Genomic DNA, 18,853 nt, shown 5'->3' on the forward strand with positions numbered 1-18,853 from the left:
TTTAGCAGAATGATTCACTTGAAAAGAACTGATATGCCTATGTTTTACATGATGGATACACAATATTTAGAGATAATAAGCTCTTTTATTATCCAACTAATCATTAATATGTATTTTTTTTAAATCGTCACAGCATTCCAGTGACTCTTATTCATTATGAAGAATGACAGGCAGAACCAGATTTTCTTTTTCTTTGGCTTGCAAGAGCTTTTAATTTTATACTTGTTCATCTCTCACTTTAAGTTTTCAGTTATCAAAACACCATTTGTATCAAAAGTTGACACAGTGAGCATATACACGAGAGAGTTACATGTACAGATTTTCATCGGCCCCATAGAGATCATGCCAGTAAATCTGCCAGCAGGTTTGAAAATATGGCAAAAATTTGGAAAATTCAGCAGTGACCACAGGACTGGAAAAGGTCAGTTTTCATTCCAATCCCAAAGAAAGGCAATGCCAAAGAATGCTCAAACTACCGCACAATTGCACTCATCTCACATGCTAGTAAAGTAATGCTGAAAGTTCTCCAAGCCAGGCTTCAGCAATACGTGAACCATGAACTTCCTGATGTTCAAGCTGGATTTAGGAAAGACAGAGAGGAACCAGAGATCAAATTGCCAACATCCGCTGGATCATGGAAAAAGCAAGAGAGTTTCAGAAAAACATCTACTTCGGCTTTATCGACTACACCAAAGCCTTTGACTGTGTGGACCACAACAAACTCTGGAAAATTCTGAAAGAGATGGGGATACCAGACCATCTGACCTGCCTCTTGAGAAATCTGTATGCAGGTCAGGAAGCAACAGTTAGAACTGGACATGGAACAATAGACTGGTTTTAAACAGGGAAAGGAGTACATCAAGGCTATATACTGTCACCCTGTTTATTTAACTTACATGCAGAGTACATCATGAGAAATGCTGGGCTGGATGAAACACAAGCTGGAATCAAGATTGCTGGGAAAAATATCAATAACCTCAGATATGCAGATGACACCACCCTTATGGCAGAAAGTGAAGAGAAACTAAAGAGCCTCTTGAAAGTGACAAGAGGAGAGTGGAAAAGTTGGCTTAAAGCTCAACATTCAGAAAACTAAGATCATGGCATCTGATCCCATCACTTCATGGGAAATAGATGGAGAAACAGTGGAAACGGTGACAGACTTTATTTTCTTGGGCTCCAAAATCACTGCAGATGGTGATTGCAGCCATGAAATTAAAAGACACTTGCTCCTCGGAAGAAAAGTTATGCCCAACCTAGACAGCATATTAAAAAGCAGAGACATTACTTTGCCAACAAAGATCCATCTAGTCAAAGCTATGTTTTTTGCAGTAGTCATGTATGAATGTGAGAGTTGGACTATAAAGAAAGCTGAGCCCTGAAGAAGTGATGCTTTTGAACTGTGGTGTTGGAGAAGACTCTTGAGAGTCCCTTGGACTGCAAGGAGATCCAACCTGTCCAACCTAAAAGAAATCAGTCCTGAATTCATTAGAAGGACTGATGCTGAAGGTGAAACTCCAATACTTTGGCCACCTGATGTGAAACACTGACTCATTGGAAAAGACCCTGACGCTGCGAAAGATTGAAGGTAGGAGGAGAAGGGGACGACAAGAGGATGAGATGGCTGGATGGCATCAGTGACTCAACGGACAAGAGTTTGAGTGAACTCCAGGAGCTGGTGATGGACAGGGAGGCCTGGCATGCTGCAGTCCGTGGGGTCGCGAAGAGTCGGACATGACTGAGCAACACAACTGAACTGACTGATAGAGATCATGTTACATGTCCCATTTTATACCTTGTCTTGTCATTAAACATTTATCCATGGCAATAAAGACCCTTTACCAGTTCTAACATTTTCATAGTTTGCCCTAGAACAAGATTTTCTAAACTAAGAAGACCTCAGAAATCTCAAAATCCAACCCATTTAATTTGTTGGAGAAAATAAATGTACCCACTTTAGATAATAAATGTGTTACTGAAGAGTTAAGTTTCCTATTTTGTCCTTTTTTGCTGCACCACATGGCTTACAGGATCTTAGTTCACCAATGAGGGACTGAACCCAGGCCTTAGGCAGTGAAAGCATGGAGTTCTAACCAGTGGAATACCAGGGAATTCCCTGTCTTGTTTTATATACAATATCACATACTAACTGAATTAAAGACACTCCATAAATTGAGATTTTTACAAATCTTGTTTTCTTTAAGGCTAGACCCATCTATATAACAGAAATCAATATCTAATATGGCATTTAATTCTAACATTGGATGTGCTTGAAATTCACGTCATTAAAAGAATTAAAGCTGACTAAAAGGAATAATCCTAAAAACCTAAAGATTCCATGATTTTTAGGATAAATGGGGGAGAGAGGAGGATGAAAAAAACAGAAAAAAAATTCCCACAAGAAAAAGAGCAGTTCTAATCTAAGTTTACAATGAGGAAAAAGAGGGGGAAAAATCAAGCTATTCAAAGGACACTACTTCATTTTATTTTCAAGTCAAAGTTTTTCAGTGATTAACTTTTTAACCTCAACCTTTTTAGGTCAAGGCTAAAATCAGTACTTAAATATACTGCTAGCATTCTACTCTTAACCTAATGATTTGCCTAAACCAATGTTTCTTAAACTTTTTTCCCTGGACTGCTTTGACAGTCTTGTGAAACCCATAAACCCTTTCTCAGAATATTATTAAATTAAAGGCTCAGTGGTAAAGAATCCACCTGACAATGCAAGAGACTTGGGTTTGATTCCTGAGTTGGGAAGATCTCCTGGAAAAGGAAATGGCAACCCACTTCAGTATTCTTCCCTGGAAATTCCATGGACAGAACAGCCTGGCAGGCTACAGTCCATGGGGTCATAAGGAAAATAAAATGCATGAATTACAAGGAAACCAATTATATTGAAACACAGTTATCAAATATTCAAAAATAGGCCCTTTTGAACTTACAGGAAACAGAGAGGACAAAAAGTGATGTTAATGTATACCACAGGACAAAAATGTAATCAGCAAAACACAAAAACACATGCTGTGAGAAACTACAGTCAACCTGATTTCCAACAAATTAAGCTATAAAGAAAGATTAAAACTTACAGATTAAAAAAAATTTAAATAGTCTAATGTCCATCAATAAGTAAATAAATGTAGTATCTTGACTGTGGTAGTGGTGGTGATTACAAGGATGCCTACATTACTCAAAATTCAACAAACTCAACACTTGAAGCAGGTACATTTTATTGTATGCAAATTATACCTCAACAAAATTTTTAAAATAAATCTTATGTATTTTATTTAGAGCCTGAGTTTAAAAAAAAAGGATTCTTAAAGCAATTACAAACTTGAGTACCAACTATACACATTGTAGGGCTTGTGCAAAGGAATACAGTTCTTAATTTATTAAGCAATTCTTTGGACAGGGACAAATAGTAGTATACAGGGAGAGGGAAAAAGAAAGTTGAGTGCCACCACTATGGAAAGCAGTATGGAGGTTCACCAAAAAGTTAACAATATAATTACCATATGACAGCAATTCCACTTCTGGGTATATATCCAAGGAAAATAAAAACACTAACTTGAAAAGATATGTGCACCCTCATGTTCACTGCAATATTCATTTATTACCAAAAGCCAAGATATGGAAACAATCTGCATCCACAGATCAATGGATGGATAAAGAAAATGTGACATGTGGGCTGTGTATGTATGTACACACATGCAGAATGGAATACTATTCAGCTACAGACAAGGAAATCTTGACATTTGGAACAGAATGAGTAAACCTTGAGGGCAGAATACTAAGTGAATTAAGTCAGAGAAAGACAAGTACCATTTGATCTCCTTTACATGGGAATTCTTTAAAAGAAAAAAAGTTTATTGATACAGAAAAAAGATCAGCGCTTGGTGAGTGTGGAGATGGGTGGAACAAAAGGGCTCAAAAGATACAAACTTCCAGTAATAAAGTGAATGTCACAGGGACATAACGTATAGCCAGTGACTGTAGTTAATACTGTATTTGCATTGTGAAAGTTCCTATGAGAGTAAATATTAAAAGCCCTCATCACGAGAAAAAAAAAAACAGTTTTTATAACTATGTATGATGAGGAATGTTAACCAACGGTAATCATTTTGCAGTATATACAAATATCACTTTATTATGTTGTATACCTGAAATCAATATAAGGTTATGTCAGTTATACTTCAATTAAGAAATTAAATTAATTAAAATTTACTAATTTAAAATTAATTTTTAAAAATTTAAGTTAAAACAAAAAAAAGAAATAAGGTTGAGGTCAGTAAGGTTTGGGGGAAATAGAGCAAGGGCAAAATTTGCTGAGATATCACATAAAGTGAATGACTAACACCCAAATACATGGAACAGTGATGGGACCTAATGTTACTCCTAAAAAACAAGCTCCTTACCACTCCCTCTTCTGAATGACTAAGCATATAATACAGTTCATATTGATCCTGTGATTAACCTCATGTCATAAAGTCAGTGGGGAAGTAGAATCAAAACCAACAGTTTAAAAAGTGAGGTTGCTCTAAATCTGCCTACAAATGGCACCAGAGGCAGGTGATTCATCCATCCACAAGTTGTCTCCTATAAGGTAAAAAATTGAAGACAAAAACATTCAAGTAATTTCCAGCTCCACCTTCCTTGCCTTGCCTTCTACCTTCCCCCAGTGTCGGTTTTCAAAGAGAATAGGCAAGAGGGAGGGGATCTGATGCAGCGGCAGCAGGGGTGAGGAGCCCAAACGTAGATGAGGCAGAGTGGCTGGGATACTAGCTACACTGAGAACATGACTAGGTAAAGAAGCAAATATTTTGAGAATAACAACAGTCGGGTTTCTCACTGTCTGAGAAGCAGTTTATAAACATGGAAATGGGGAGTTCAGAAAGAATCCTCATGTATTGAAACATGTGCGAACATAGCTTTTAAATATATGATATAGTGGTACATGTAGTGTATATATATGCATACATTTTGGTGGTGGTGGTGCTCAGTTGCCAAGTCGTGTCCAACTCTTTGTGACCCTATGGACTGCAGCACATCAGGCTTCCCTGTCCTTCACTATCTTCTGGAGTTTGCTCAGATTCACATCCATTGAGTCAGTGATAACATCTCATCCTCTGCCACCCTCTTCTTTTGCCTTCAATCTTTCCCAGCATCAGTCTTTTTCAGTGAGTCATCTCTTCATATCAGTTGGCCGAAGTATTGGAGCTTCAGCGTCAGCATCAGTCCTTCTAATGAATATTCAGAGTTGACTTCCTTTAGGATTGAGTGGTCTAGGTTTGTCATACCTTTCCAAGGAGCGAGCATCTTTTAATTTCATGGCTGTAGTCACTGTCCACAGTGATTCTGGAGCCCAAGAAAATAACATCTGTGACTGCTTCCATTTTTTCCCCATCTATTTGCCATGAAGTGATGGGACCAGATGCCATGATCTTAGTTTTTTGAATGTTGGATTTTAAGCCAGCCTTTTCACTCTCCTCTTTCACCTTCATCAAGAGGCTCTTTAGTTCCTCTTCACTTTTTGCCATTAGAGTGGTATCATCTGCATATCTGAGATTGCTAACTCTTCTCCCTGCAATCTTGATTCCAGCTTGTGATTCATCCAGCCTGCCATTCTGCATGATATACTCTGCACAGAAGTTAAATAAGCAGGGTGACAATATACAGCCTTCTCATACCCCTTTCCCAATTTTGAACAGGTCAGTTGTTCTGTGTAAGGTTCTAACTGCTGCTTCTTGACCCACAAACAGGTTTCTCAGGAGACAAGTAAGATCATCTGGTATTTCCATCTCTTTAAAAATTTTCCAGCTTGTGATCTACACAGTCATAAGCTTTAGTGTAGTCAATGAAGAGGTAGTATGCATATACACACACAATACACATCCTCTTATCTCTGTACCAGTGAGTAAACTTGCACCCAGATCTTGGTTTCTAAATATCATCCCTCATGAAAAGAACCAAGAGTTTCCTGGACAAATGGTTGATTCCAGGACTGGGGGAGGGAAAATACAAGATAAGCCTTTGTTGTTGCCAGAAATAAATGTTTAAGAGAATAGTGGGGAGATAGCGAAAGAGCAAAGTAGCCAATTTGAAGGGGTTCTCACTGGTCAAATCTAGAATGATTTGGGTATCAAAATAAGCAAGCCCTGAATTAAAACCTACAGAAAAAAATGGAAATCATATATATGTGTGTCTGTACGTACACACATATTTCCAAATATATATTGTTATTTGGTTGCTTGGTCATGTCCGACTCTTTACAATCCCATGGACTGCAGCACGCCAGGCTTCCCTGTTCTTCACCATCTCCCGGAGCTTTGCTCAAACTCATGTCCACTGAGGTGGTGACAGCATCCAACCATCTTGTCCTCTGTCATCCTCTTCTCCTCCTGCTTTCAATCTTTCCCAGCATCAGAGTCTTTCCTAATGAATCGGCTTTTCACATCAGGTGGCCAAAGTACTGGAGTTTCAGCTTTATCATCAGTCCTTCTAATGAATATTCAGGATTGATTTCCTTTATGATTGACTGGTTGGATCTCCTTGCAGTCCAAGAGACTCTCAAGAGTTTTCTCTAACACCACAGTTCAAAAGCATCAATTTTTTGGCGCTCAGCTTTCTTTATGGTCCAACTCTCACATCCATACATGACTACCAGAAAAACCGTATCTTTGACTATATGGACCTTCGTTGGCAAAGTAATGTCTCTGCTTTTTAATATGCTGTCTAGGTTGGTCATAGCTTTTCTTCCAAGGAACAAGCTGCAGTCATCATCTGCAGTGATTCTGGAGCCCAAGAAAACAAAGTCTGCACCGTTTCCATTGTTTCCCCATCTATGTGCCATGAAGTGATGGGACTGGGTGCTATGATCTTCACTTTTTGAATGCTGAGTATTAAGTTAGCTTTTTCACTCTCCTCCTTCACCTTTATTCAAAATGTATATATATTCTCAATACATATATTTATACTTTGTACATATGTATAAATATATACATTTACATATGTATATATGCATATATTTCCAAATATATATATGGAAAATTCTTACCTACAGCAGAATTACTGAAGAAGTAATCATAGTAATAGATTATCATTTGGCAACAATCACAGCAGTTATATAATACAGTCAAGAGTTAACAATGAGGGGACTACCCTGGTGGTCCAGTAGATAAGACTCCTAGTTTCCAGTGCAGGGAGCCTGGGTTCAATCCCTGATCAGGGAACTAGATCCACATGCCACAACTAAGGCCCAATGCAGCCAAACAAAAATGGAAACATTAAAAAAAAAGTTATCAAGGGATGTTAAGGCTACCGGGTTTAGGGCTGATGATGGAAAAGACTATCAGTACAATATTGGATATCTTCCCATAAAATGTTAATCAAATAAAAGGGGGGAAATAGTGAGGACACTAATTTTACTAGGTGATCAAAGTTAACATCACCAGTGTGGGATGAAGCCATACTGTTTCCATATTTTGATAAAGCACAGAATTATTTCTGTGGTATATCTGGCAACAAAGCAAGACCTGATCTGGTCACGAGGTAATACTGGACAGACCTGGGTGGAGGGCCAGCCTACAGACTGAAAGAACTATGTTCTTTAAGACTATGAGGCACATGAGAATCAAGCATAAGAAACTATTACAGAAGGATGACACCCAACAACCAAAGGCAATACATGGTACTGGCGAGGATCCTGGATCAAAAAGGAAAGAGGGACATTGCTGGGATGACTGGCATTCTTTGAATGAGGTCTATGGATTGGGTATACCATACCCATACTGTTATACCAGTGTTGATTTCCTGGCTGAGAATACTGTATGGTGAAATGCAGGAGTGTCTTTGTTTTCGGGAGGTACACACTGGAGAATATAAGGGTGAAAAGATGATATGCCAGGAGACAACAAGAGAAGGTAATGGAACAAATGCGGCACAATGCTAACAACTGAGGAATCTGTGTGAAGGGAATGTGGGAATTCTTTGTACTTTTCCTTAACTATTTCAAAATAAATTTTAAATGAAAAAAATAACAGTTAGGCAGTGGATCTAGTTATATGGACTGGTCTTCATTCCTATGAATCAAATGTTATCTTTTCAAAGAGGCCCTCATCATCACTGCCACCTCCATCACTCCCCATCCCTTACTGTGCTTTCTTTTTCCTCATAAAGCAGAACAGGTCCTGGTTGATGGTCACTGGAGCTAAATGATGGTACACAGGATTAATTTACTGTTTTTCTACTTTTGTGTATGTTCAAATTCTCCAAGGTAGAATTTCAAAAGTATATCCACAACACAGACTGACCATACAGTATCATGTGTGTGTACAGAGATTCATGTTTCATGCTGTCTGCAGTAATCTGCACATACATAGACACAGATCTTGACCCAGGGATTGAACCTGGGTCTCCCACACTGCAGGAAGACTCTCTACTATCTGAGCCACCAGGGAAGCCCCCATATACACACATATATACAAATATATGTGTGTGTGTATACACATCTTTATTAATGCATTACACAGAAGTATTTAGCAGGTCTAAAAGTTTATTGTCATTTCAAGTTGTGATGAGCATAAACAAGATATCTGCAACAACTATAATGTGAAATACGAAAATACATCTGATTGGTGTTGGTGATCATCACAGGTACTGCTCATACTACCATGCTGGTACTACACCATGATACAGTTAAGAGTTGACAGAAATGCTAAATTCTGATAAGAAGTTAGCGAAAATAAAGATACAGTATTTTCCAAGCCAAATTTAAGTACCTCCTCCTAAATTCTGGTCTAAATGGCAATAGTTTTCATTGAATAATCTAATATCCTTTTGATATAGTAAAGTGCTAAACTTTTAAAATATTTTTTCTTTTAATCTCAGATGACTTAAATAATTTTGAGCAGGGAATTCCCTGGCAGTCCAATGACTAGGGGTCCTCACTTCCACTGCAGAGGGCATGGGTTGGTTCCAAGGTTGGGGAACTAAGATCCCACATGCCACAACATGCAGCTCCCCTGGGGGGAAAAAAAAATTTAAGAAAATTTCTAAAATCTTGAGTAAAAAAGAGCCTTTAATGCAGACAGCATGAAGCATGAATTTTAAAAAGTAATGGTTGAAGGGCTTCCCTGGTGGTCCAGTGGTTAAGAATCTGCCTTGCAACACAAGGGACACTGGTTCCATCCCTAGTCTGGGAAGATCCTGCATGCCATGAAGCAACTAAGCCTGTGTGCCACAACTACTAAGCCCATGCACTGCAACTACTGAAGCCCACACATTTAGATCCTGTGCTCCTCAACAAGAGAAGCCACTGCAATGAGAAGCCCTCACACTGCCAAGAGTAGCCCCCACTTGCCACAACTAGACACAGCTAGAGAAAGCCTGCTTGAAGCAACGAAGACCTACCATAGCCAATACATAATTAAATAAATCTTAAAAAAAAAAAGTTGACAACCAAATTCTTTAGTGGGCTCTATTATTCTTTAAAAAAAAGTAATGCCCCCCAAAAAATTCATACCTACCAATTTACTGACTTACAAAAGATGCAAATCACTATATGTCAAATGTAAAATACAAAATGTTTTTAAGCAGAGTACAAATATTTTAGTTTTTAAATAAAAGGAATAAAATGATTGGGTGAAAGTTAAAAAAAGAAAAATCACTGAGTCTATTTTAAGAATCAAACAAACTATGTTAGTCGCTCAGTACTGTCCAACTCTTTGCAACCCCATGGACTACAGCCCACCAGGCTCCTCTGTCCATGGAATTCTCCAGACACAAATACTGGATAGGGTAGCCATTCCCTTCTGCAGGGGATCTTCCCAATCCTGTGATGGAACCCAGGTCTCCGGCATTGCAGGCAGATTCTTTATCATCTGAACCACCAGGGAAGCCCAAAGAAACTATAAATATATTATACATAAGAGTACATATACTGTGCATAAACATGATTAAGACTGTAACAAAGTCAATACAAGATATAACCAGAAAAATCTTCATTTCATTTGTCAATGTAACCGAAACTCAGCATCTAATACAAAGATACAAAGACATACACATACTCTCGAAGTTTAATGCTGGACCAAAAATCTAGCACCAAGTATAAAACAAAAGTAATAATAAGTGTTTTCCATTTGAATGTTCCACAAATATTCCTTAACTATAAGAAATGGAGCAGTTTCATATAATAAAAATCTTTAAACATGCTAGATTTCAATTCATCCTATAATCAAAATGAAATCCTAAGTAATTAAATCCAAGAATTCACTAAATTTAAGTTAGGATTTTACAGAGACATACCACTGTGGGGTTTTTTTAAGACGTTTAAAATTTTCAACGTGGCAGAGAGAGACACATGTAAGGGGAAAAAAAATGTGACTGTCTCAATACTTTAACATTACACCAAGAACACCTCACTGCAAAGCATACTTCCACATACTAAAAACCAGCTAGACAGCACACAAAATTATATAATTTATAATAAGCTGATTAAACATCCTAATTGATTTCCACAACAGAGCATGCTATTTTCACTCAAAATATAAGCAGATAGAAGGCATATAACAAAGAAAAAAATCAAAACAGATAGTGTTTTTAATATAGAAAAGTGTTACTTCAGTTAGTTTCCTTGTTCAACAGACAATATGTCTATTTAAAGTTGATGAACAACAATTTATTTCAAAGCATCCAATAATGACACTTGGGAGCACAACTTTAACAACTATATACACTCAAGGTATTTTCAGACTGCAATGTTTACTCTAAATACTGTGGAGTAGTTTAATACAGCTCAAACACTAGGGACTCTTAAAAGAAAAAGCAAAAACAAAAAAAAAAAAAAAAAAAAAACACACATAGTTCCCAATCGGAATATGCTAGTTTTCACAAAAAATTCAATTTTTTAAAAAATTTGAGCAAAATTTGAAACTAAGGGGAAAATGAGACTTGGAAGACTATTTGGAAAAAAAAAATTCAAATTACCACTATCCCTGTAACATCTGTACGTCTTTCCAAAGCATTAGTGCTCACAAGATTAAAAATGTCTCCGAATTCAAGCCTGAAATCTCTTCATAAGCATACCAAACACCTGAGTAATCAGTCTACAAGAAAGGTAGTTGGAAAAAGGTGCCCTCTATACAAGTCAAACACCTTTATTCTTGGCACTGAGCCCTCTGTTCTCCTCCAATCTGCCAGGGGCGTTTCTAACTCAGGAAATAAAATACAAAATTTCAAGCATTTTGTGTTAATTTTTAATGCTATTTTTCAAGGTAAGTATAAAAGTATTTTACTTCATTGTTTTAATGAGCAAAAATGAAAATAGGTATTCTAAATTATAACATTCAGAAACAGAGGTGTTTCTTCATAGAAACCGGCTCAGCCTAAAAGAATAAACCATAAAGCAGTCATGCAGGCTAGGATGAGTCAAATTTGTTTAAGTCTAAAAATATCTCTAGTCATAGAGTATGTGAGGATAGGGAAACTCTACCACAATACTTTATTACTGTGTCCCAGAAGTAAAGCTATCCAAATTCATGTAATGTAAAAGTGAGTTTCATTCTTTGACAAAAATTTTACATGAACTACTACCTTGCTCAACCTCTGTAAGATCTTCAACCTATTCTTTAGAACTGAGAATGGATGGGAAGAACCTGAATATAAGATTTACTTCAAATCTGAAAATAAAATACAGAGAATTTTTTTTCTTCTAAAGGGTTTTATTCATTGGCTCATTCTAATTCAGGGAATCGCCTCAGCACACACACCTCTCCCTCTAACAACTAAGACAGCAACCAATTGTTGTATAACTCCTCCCATCCCCCTTCAATCCAGCTAACACACCATACAAAGGAGAGGACTTTCTCTATTGTGCAAATTCAGTCTCTGCAATGGATCTTTGTTAAATAAAATTTGATTCAGAAATACTTAATTCTTTCCAATCAGTATTTTGAATGCTGTTAAAATAATGAGCACATTATATTATTCTTATTGCAAGAAGGTAAAGCCAAATTTGGAAAATGTTCTGATTACATTCTAAAGGTTTGGTCTTTCTTTGGCACAGAGAAAAAAGCCAAATCAGCAAGCTTCCTTCAATCTATTTCCTACCAAACACTCATCAAAATATAAATAAAAGAATTGGCTCTGATTGACCCCCATTCCAAAATGCTTCTCAACTATCCTGCTCCCAAAGCTGTCTCTTTGAATCATTCTTTAAAATTCAAACACTTACTACAAAGCCTAATCACTGTTACAAGAACATTCATTTTGAAACATTTTATATAATGTATTCCCAGTGTACACTACTTAATCCCGTAAAACAGTTATTAGTTAATGTTGAAATCAGCTAGGGAAAACAGTGAAAGTAGGTACTTTAACCTCAGTCTTAGTATAGGTATAGGCATAGTTTTTCTCATTATGATTTCTAGAAGACATCAGAAGTGAATATTCTTAAGTTTTCTTGCAAAGCTACCATTCTGGTGCAACCACTGTTTTATCCCTTTCACTAAATTATTCACATTTAGCTTCCCTCCCTGTAGCAATCACACATTTTACAAAACGTTCTCTACAATAAGGATAAAAGACCTTGAATTTCTCCAAACAAAGTCCATTTAGCGCCACAGCTGGATCAGCAAGAATATTTCTTGTACACGTTTAAGGATAAACAAGAAGCCAGACATAGAGATTACCTGTTAGGGGAGTGGGGGGGGGTGGGGTGGGAACTGGAATTCCCAGGGTTGGAGTAAAGGGAAGATTTTTCTGCAAACCTTTTTACACTCTCTAAACCCACTAAGAATGCACTATCTATCCAAAGATATGAGCAAATTTGTTTAAAATTCTCAAAAGTCGTTTTAAAAATATAAAGGAGTGTCAGGGACACGCGGTCTACTTAGTTTTAAGATAATCTGCTTTTATCAATAGCATCTGCTTTTGCTCTGCAATAGGTAACACACTGCTTTAAATGCAGTCCTGAGCAATGTGCCGGCTAAACCGTCTTTAAGACTGAAACGTTCCTGCAGACCTCCGCCTTCCAAGGCAGCTCGCATCCTCCGCCCGCTCCTCCCTCTGTGCATTCTGAGATCAGCTCTGCTGATTCCCACATAAAGTGGGTCCTGGCCGCCATTTTAGAAAGTCATTCACACAGGCCGGACGGCAGCACCATCTACTTAAAAAACCTTCCAAGACTCCCTCGGATGACTTCCTTTTTCCTCTCGAACCCCTCATCTCGCCAGAGGAGTCAAACTGCCCGCGACAAGCAGACACTGTTTCTAGAATCTGCATAATGCCGAAATGACACTTCTGGCCACGTAATACTGAGGGGCAAAGCAAATGCTGCAATGCACGTGTTTGCACGTCGGTGCCTACGAATTTCCCAGGCGGAGACCTACAGAGAAGGTCCGCAAGAAGATAAAAGCAAGCGCATCTAAGTGGCTTTTCCACTCCAATAATCTTGCGCCTGAATGATTTTTCCACCAAAACAATGAAGATACGGGGCCTCCGTACGGGGTAAGGGGTGGAGCAGCGACAGGGAACGAGTTCCCATCTGCTTCCCCACGAGCCCGAGATCTCCCCTTTGTCACAGGGGACACAGGCGAGTTTTCGCTCCTGCCTTCCCGCTGCCTGGTTTCTCAGCACAACGTAGTAAACACCGGGAGTCCCTGGAAGCGCGCCTCCTCCAGTCTCGCCGAGGACAGCTTTAGTGGGTTATGAATGGCCTCACTATTCCAGGCTCCTTTTCACACGCGGACACGCGCAGACGCGCGTTCCAGCGGTGAAGATTTAATACCCCAGTAACAGCAACCACCAACAGAATCAATGATCCTCCATTTGAAAGAGCGGAGCTCCGCCGCCGCTGCTTCCATTTCCTGATCCAAGCTGCTCAGGAGCGAGCAACGCAACCTATTTTTCCCATGGTGACTCACTAATAAGGGCGCTCCATAATTTCCTTCACTCACTAGATAGTAAGAGGAATTAAAAGTAAACCAAACTTAAAACCTTCCGAGGTCTTGAATATCGGAAGAAACAGTCATTTCTGAGGACTATCACGTATCTGCCACGGTCCTCTCGATTTACATCGCTGTTCAGTAAAGCGTCATTTTCGGTTATTTCACACCGAGGGCTCCATCAGTGATGGCAGACAGTGATTTCACAAAATAAAAACAAATGCTGAACGCTACTAAGTAACTAAAATGTATCAAGAACATTTACCCTTTACTATCCCTACTACCCCTGAACAAAAAATACACTCTGGGAAAAATCTTTCTAGAAGAGCTACATTTAACCTGAAAAGGCTTGCATTTTTTAACCACTGATGTAGGAATTCTGGGTGGGAGGGGAGCAGCCTTATAAAGGCTGCCCAGTGTTCAGACCCCGAGGCCGGAGCGTCGGCGCGGCGGGGACTCTGTTGCAGGAGGCGGCTCCTCCTCTGCGAGCGCTTGGTCCCCACCGTCCTTCCCATCCAGGGACCCCTGAGCGCTGAAGGCAGGAAGGCGAAAGAGCCGAAACAGACGCACCAGCTTATTCTCGGACACCATCCTCCGCCCAACCCCCCAAAACAAGGTGGGGAGAATCTGAAACATTTGCGTCCATTTAGTTTCTAGGTCTGTGAGCCTTCCATGAGAGGTCCCTAGAATCCAGCAGTGTCTTTCCAGTTCCGAGATGCCCCCATGTCACCTACCAAGACTTTTCCGTTTGTATAACCTTTCCTTTCGCACAAAACCCTCTCTAGATCAGACATATCCACGCGTCCTCAGGGTGAGGAGCGGGAGTTGCTGCGGGACTCGGGAGTTGGCCGGGCCGAGGGTTGTCGGGGCGGGGTAGGGGTTCTGGTCCCGGCTCAGGTTCGGGCGTGTTGGCCGGGACAGCCGCACCGAACCCGGGCAGCGGCGCGCAAGGACGCAACCCCACCGTCGGCTGGCCAGCCTGAGAACACCCTCCCGGCGCCGGCTTCGCTGAGGCCGAGCGACAGCCGCCTCCTTATTGGGAAGGGAGAGGGTGGGAGCCGGGCCCGCTCCGCCGAGGCCCAACGCCGCGACGCGGACAGAGAGGCGGCCAGGCAGCCGCGCGCCCTCCGCACCGGTCCGTGGGTCTGGCCCGGGTCCCCTCACCAGTTCCGCGCACGGGGAGGGGCCGGCAACGGGCCGGAGTGGGCAGCGGTGCCCGAGGAGAGAGCGCGGCCCCGGGCCTCGTGTCACTCACCGTTTGAAATGCTCGATGATCTTCTCTTCCCGCACATTCTCCGGTAAGTTGCCCACCCAAAGGTGCCTGGTTTCCCGGACCATGCTGGGCGGTGTGCTGGCGACCGCTGGTGCGGGTTCCCCCTCGCCGGCTTCGTACGAGCCCGTCAGCGCCGGGAGGCGGGCGCCGAGGAGGCGGCGGCGGCGGCGGCTGCGGCGGTGGCGTCGGCAGCGGCGGCGGCTCCTCCGGCTCCCCCCCGTGCAGAGACCATCCCTCTCCCCCAGGTTCTGACTCTCGGGCCTCGCAGCTCCGCTCTGCCGCCACCACACACCCGAAGCCGACCCTCGCGCTCCGGAGGCGCATGCGCCCGGGCAGCGGCGGGCGGGGGAGCGGGGAGGAGGGGCGAGCGGGACCCGGGCGGCAGCGACTACGATGGAGCTGGCGCTGTGGCAGCCGGACGCTTCCCACCGGCGCGCGCGGCCCGCCTCCCTCAACGCGGGCGCGCGCTCGTCCGCCCGACCGCCCGCCGAGGCCGAGACGCCGAGTTCCTCCCAGCCGGCGCGCAAGCGCGCGAGGTAGGGAAGAACGCGGGGCCAGGAAGGAACGCTCACGCGCTCGGTCCCAGTGCGCAGGCGCGCAGCACTCTGTCAGGTCAAGCGTTGTTTCAGGCTTGGGGCACAGCGAGTGCAGGAGAAGGTACCGCCTCCAGCCCCTCGAGCAGGAGTCCCAGGCGCTGGCCTGGAGGAAGAAAAGAGAAAGGGGGTTGGTATTCACTAGGCTGCGTGTCAAAGCGGCTGCCGAGCCCTCTCTTCTAGAAGGAGTCAGGACTCCTTCCGCTGCTCACCTTTGGTCAGCTTCTGGCCGTTTCCGGGCACTTGGAGCCGCGCCTGCTTGGGAAAGTATCAGAACAAGGCCGCCTTTCTCACCGCCCATCTAAGCTATGACGGCTGCAGAAACCCATCCCTCCCAAGAATCATTAGCTTGTAACATTAAGCAATTTTATTTTATATAAGATCTTGCGAAACCGTTTGCAAGATTTCTTTGCTGATCGTTGCGGTATACCAAGAGTAGAACTGAAATGAGATGGTTACATGTCTGGATAGTGTTCCCCTCAGAAAATTTACTATAAAATCTAAGCAAAAAAAAAAAAATCTAAGCAGAGGGAGGGGATTGGAACCCCAGCCTTTCCAGACCTAAGAGCTTTTAAAATTTAAAGCCTACAGTTGAACTTTTTAGTTATCAGAGCCCCGAAGAAAACTCATAAAATTAAGGCAACGGTATTGAGTCCAGAAAAATTGAATTGTTTAGAACGGTCAACAGCTCAATTTTCTTTTACGTTTTTTATCTACAGAAAAACAATCATAGGTGTAGTGCTTTACAGACCAGATTTTAAATATTAGCTCTCATTCACTGTCTCCTTAAATACAAGCCAACTTATCAAACTGATACTTTGAATTGGAACATATGGTCACCATAATTAATGGCACTAACACCTGGGGTCACCTGTACATAGTTAAATTGTCCCTTTAATTCCACAGATGGTAAAGCTCCAAGTAGGTTTTTTGTTTGTCATATAGCTTAACAAAGGCTTCTTAATGATGTGTCAGAGAGTCATGTCAGATAGTCATATCAACTTTTCTTGTATTTGGGTTCTGGGTCTATACTGTACTTAAGTTTGATCTCAGCAGGTCTGCTCAACTGAGATATTCTCTTCCTTACTCTTAGGATATTAGAAGACTAAACAAGCACTGCAATCCCTTACACAGTTACAACAATTACAGAACAAGATGTGCCTCCTCAGGAGATTACTATCCATTGAAATGATTTTTGGATTTTTGACAACTTACTCATAAAAAAGTACCACAACAACAGTGGCAGTCATTCATAATTTAGTTAAGGCCTTTAACGCCACCCCAGAGGTTCACCTTGTCTTCATGCAAATCAGTCATTAAATGACATGGAAATATTTTTTCTTGAAAGTATTATGGAATTGATTCCTCAGTAAAAGTAAAAGCAGATTAACCTATATTCAGATGTAGGACTAGACATTTACATTTGGCCATTTCTCTGTCACAATTATCACATAAGGAGTGTCAGGCCAGCATACAGGTATCTACACTCATGAACTACATAGTTCTATATACGTGGCTGCAGTTAGCCTTGAACTGACTGGCAGTTTTTCATGAAGCATAAATTTCTATATAGGTAGCCACAATTTGAAACACACTTTAAAATATTACGTAAATTACTCATTTAAAACCTGAGAGATCCTGAATTAGCTGCATCTTCTTAGTGTCACAGGAAGAACAGAAGCTCAGCTCAATCTCATTTTAAGGGGCAACAGACAAAGAAGATTCAAAAAACAGCACCTTGCAATTAGAGAAATAAAGAATATATCTCACCTTGAATGCAGCCTTCAGTTAAAATCATGCTGAAGAAAATTCAAGGGCTGAAAAAGGGGCAGGGGGGTGGCAGCTTTTAGAGCAAAATCATTAGAAGAGAGGCTAGAGTCATTATTAAATGTGGTATTTTGTATCCATCTACAATAAAAGGATAAGCTAAAACAAAATAAGAATTAAGAGGTATTTATAATTTCTCTATGGCACAAGAATAGGGAGATAGTAAATGAAAATTGAAAGCAACATGTTTGCCAACTAAACTTTTTTAATGTCATTCTCTTAGATTTTCCTAAAGATCTTGTTACAGCAGTGCTGTTTCTCCATGTAAACAGAATAGATATGTAATTTTACATCAAGTTTAATTTGAAATGGCAAAGTTGTTTGCAAATACTTCCAAGCCTCCCACCTTTTGGGAGGTAGCAGAAGAGAAACTGTGGAGTGGATAATTCAGTTCAGTTCAGTCGCTCAGTCGTGTTACGTACAAATTGTTAAGCAAAGTTGAGTTAAAGTTCTCCTGAAGACCTTTAGAGATCACAGGATATCAAGAAGATGATTAGCAAATGCCAAATGAAGTTAATATCATTTCCCAGTTTGCCAAAGATTTATCAAACAACTGAGAAACAGTCTCTGTTTAACAATATAAAAGCTAGAGAATTCCTTGGCTGTCCAGTGGTTAGGACTCAACGCTTTTACTGCCCAGGGTCCAGGTTCAATCCCTGATCAGGGAACCAAGATTACACATGACACAAGGCACTATATATATATGTATATTATATTAAGATATTTGGGCTAGCAAAATCCCATTAAACATTACTTGATAGCACCTCATACTCAGATTCTCTTGAAGTTTATTTTCATACTTGTTTTCAGAATTATAGGCACCAAAAGTAGCAAGCAAGGTATTAATTTAGCTTCTTGGGTTTTTAAAAATCTGATATACACATCTCAAAAGAGAATTCTCAGCCTATTAAAATCTCACTACATCAGCCTAAATATATATGCAGATAATTTAATGAGTAAAACAAATTTTATTTCTGTTCAAATTTTTAGTACGTTCCTGTGATGCCCCTAAAAATATTATTCTGACTTCAGTTAGGCAGATTCATTTGAAGGAAACGTAGTTCACATTATAGATGCTAAGTTCCAATGAGCAATTCAGGTGGGAATTCTATCCATTTCTACAAAAGTTAACATTCACTGGTAAAAGTAATGTCCATGCTCCTTATTGATTCTTCAGCATGACACTACTTGACCTTGAACTTTGAAGGATACTGAAAAACAGC

General features: G+C 40.7%; 1 protein-coding gene and 1 long non-coding RNA gene across 4 annotated transcripts in view; one reads left to right on the top strand and one right to left on the bottom strand.

The window, feature by feature from the left end:
• Positions 1–16,146, bottom strand: part of SPEN (spen family transcriptional repressor) — an 87,905-nt gene extending 71,759 nt beyond the window's left edge. Inside the window, exons 1-2 of one of the 3 annotated variants that reach the window (XM_069545921.1) lie at positions 16,016–16,146; positions 15,193–15,909 (exon numbers count right to left, since the gene is read on the bottom strand). In XM_069545921.1, the coding sequence (XP_069402022.1) occupies positions 15,193–15,275 (83 nt within the window). In that variant the 5' untranslated portion in view covers positions 15,276–15,909; positions 16,016–16,146. Of the gene's footprint in view, positions 1–15,192; positions 15,995–16,015 lie in introns of those variants that run through there. The other 2 variants (XM_069545922.1, XM_069545923.1) reach the window with 2 other exon arrangements.
• On the top strand, positions 15,456–17,722 carry LOC138416594 (uncharacterized). The gene is made up of 2 exons (XR_011247763.1): positions 15,456–15,746; positions 16,897–17,722. It is a non-coding gene; the product is annotated as an uncharacterized lncRNA (long non-coding RNA).
• Positions 17,723–18,853: the final 1,131 nt, after the last annotated feature.

Source organism: Ovis canadensis, chromosome 12 (assembly GCF_042477335.2).
Source record: "Ovis canadensis isolate MfBH-ARS-UI-01 breed Bighorn chromosome 12, ARS-UI_OviCan_v2, whole genome shotgun sequence".
NCBI lineage: Eukaryota > Metazoa > Chordata > Mammalia > Artiodactyla > Bovidae > Ovis > Ovis canadensis.